This window comes from Cryptomeria japonica, chromosome 10, assembly GCF_030272615.1.
Source record: "Cryptomeria japonica chromosome 10, Sugi_1.0, whole genome shotgun sequence".
NCBI lineage: Eukaryota > Viridiplantae > Streptophyta > Pinopsida > Cupressales > Cupressaceae > Cryptomeria > Cryptomeria japonica.
This window is the reverse complement of record NC_081414.1, coordinates 153,437,229-153,439,080: the sequence shown is the minus strand read 5'-3', so window position 1 is coordinate 153,439,080 and position 1,852 is coordinate 153,437,229. Positions and strand designations below refer to the sequence as shown.

General features: G+C 47.2%; 1 protein-coding gene across 1 annotated transcript; it reads left to right on the top strand.

The window, feature by feature from the left end:
• The first annotated feature begins 949 nt into the window (after window positions 1-949).
• Window positions 950-1,306, top strand: LOC131858824 (uncharacterized). The gene has a single exon (XM_059212273.1). It carries the CDS (start codon window positions 950-952, stop codon window positions 1,304-1,306), a length of 357 nt encoding a protein of 118 aa, XP_059068256.1.
• Window positions 1,307-1,852: the final 546 nt, after the last annotated feature.

Below are 1,852 nucleotides of genomic sequence, written 5' to 3'. Positions count from 1 at the left end.
CTATATGAGTGCCCTCAAATGACACTACTCGAATCAGAAGGAAAACAAAGGCAAACAACTGAACTTAAAGATACAGATGGTATGAAAACCAAAGCCTGAAGAGCTGATCAATCGAACCATAGAAGCATTAGAACCAACAAGACAAACCTCCCCATAATGCTGAAGAGGGAGAGGGACAAGTACACTGAAAAGAACGACCAACAAGATTGCACGATGAAGAACTAGGAACATCGAAGGCGCATAGACAATACATAGTGTCATGGAAGGAACATTCACTGGACAAAGGTGGATGGCAAACAAGGCAAACATCAACCCCCTCATGGCACTTTATAAGTAGTGCATGTACAATAAGGCACAAGATGTGGAAGATCCCAAGTAAACATTGCATGATGGCACTTTATCTCAATGGGTTTGCATAAAAGAAGCTACAATGATAAGAAGACTAGAAATAGAAAGGAGAACCAAAATGGAGACATCCTACTTAGAGAAGAGATCCCAAGACCTAAAACAACCAAGATATCCACAGAGTGCTGAAAAAGAAAAAATCTGAAGAAAAAATTCTTGGAGAAAAATCTAGAAAGAAAACTCTTATGGCTAGAAAGTACACAGGACACTCTTTCCAATGATATAATTTTTTTGAAAAACGAAGTTTGGATGCTCATTCTATGGCTCCCGGAGTGCAAAAATAAGACCCCACTTTGACTGAAAAAAAACACAGTCAAACAGAAAAATTAGAAAAAAATTCCAACATCACGAGGTCTAGCTCGGAACCAGCTTTCTGACGCCTATTTGTTTTTTAAAAAACAACTCCGTATGCCCAAGATATGACCAAAAAAGGAATCCCCCCTTAAAAAGACAAGAGGGAGGAGGTTCGGTGGTAGGAACCTGGCGGAGGTGGCCAGTGGGCGGCGCAGTGGTGGCGGTCGGGTGGCTCGGCGGTGGCCGGATGATGGGTTCTGGTGGGCACGGGCGCATAGGGAGTGGCCGGCGAGGGAGAGCACCGGCAGCGGCACAGGGAGAGGGAGGGCGACAGGCACAGGGAGAGGGAGGGCGACAGGCGCAGGGAAAGGTTGGCGAGTGGAGGTCATGGGCGGCGCAACGTAGCGGGGGCCAAAGGAGCTATAGGCGGCGAGGTTGGCGGCGAGCTACGGGCGGCGGGGTTGGGGCCAGCGGGTGCTACGGCGACGGGAAGGGCTGCAGGCGGGGGCTAGGGAGGAGCTGCAGCAGCGGGGCCAACGAGGGTCAGGGCTGGAGGGCGTCAGCAGCGCCGGAGGCCGGTAAGCGACGGGGCCCGGGCTCGTACTGATAGTGGTGGCGCTCCTGCAGGGTGGCAGGGGGCCCCACGGTATCCTGCGTACCGTGGGGAACCCCCCAAAACAATTTTTTGGTAAAAGAAAACCTTTTTTCACTTTTTTACAATAATTTTTTTATTTTTGATTTTGTGTAATTTTTTTTCAAAAAATCAAACAATCAGCCTGCATGCCGTAAAAAGGCCAAAAAAAAAATTTTGAATTTTTTTCTCGAACTGCGTGCCAGGGTTGTACAACCTGGTACTGAAGAAAAAAATGCCCCCAGATGCTCAGGAGTCAAAACTAGGCAAGTTTTATATGACTATAGGGGTTTTTGGGCCTTCTAAGCACAATGGTGGGGTCCGTTTAGGCCCAAAGTGCTCATAAAAAAGGCCTATCCTTAAGTACAAAAGAAAAACTTCCTGAAACCTCAGATCTGCTTCCAATGCAAAAATTCTCAAAACAAGAACAGATAGCTGTAGATCTGAAGCTTTGATACCATGTGAGAGTTGAGAAAATACAACACCATAGGAGCCCAAATGATCTCTGCAAGCTGAATAACC

Coding starts and splice junctions, on each gene's coding strand:
- LOC131858824 (XM_059212273.1), top strand. CDS start 950: ATGGGTTCTGGTGGGCACGGGCGCATAGGGAGTGGCCGGCGAGGGAGA.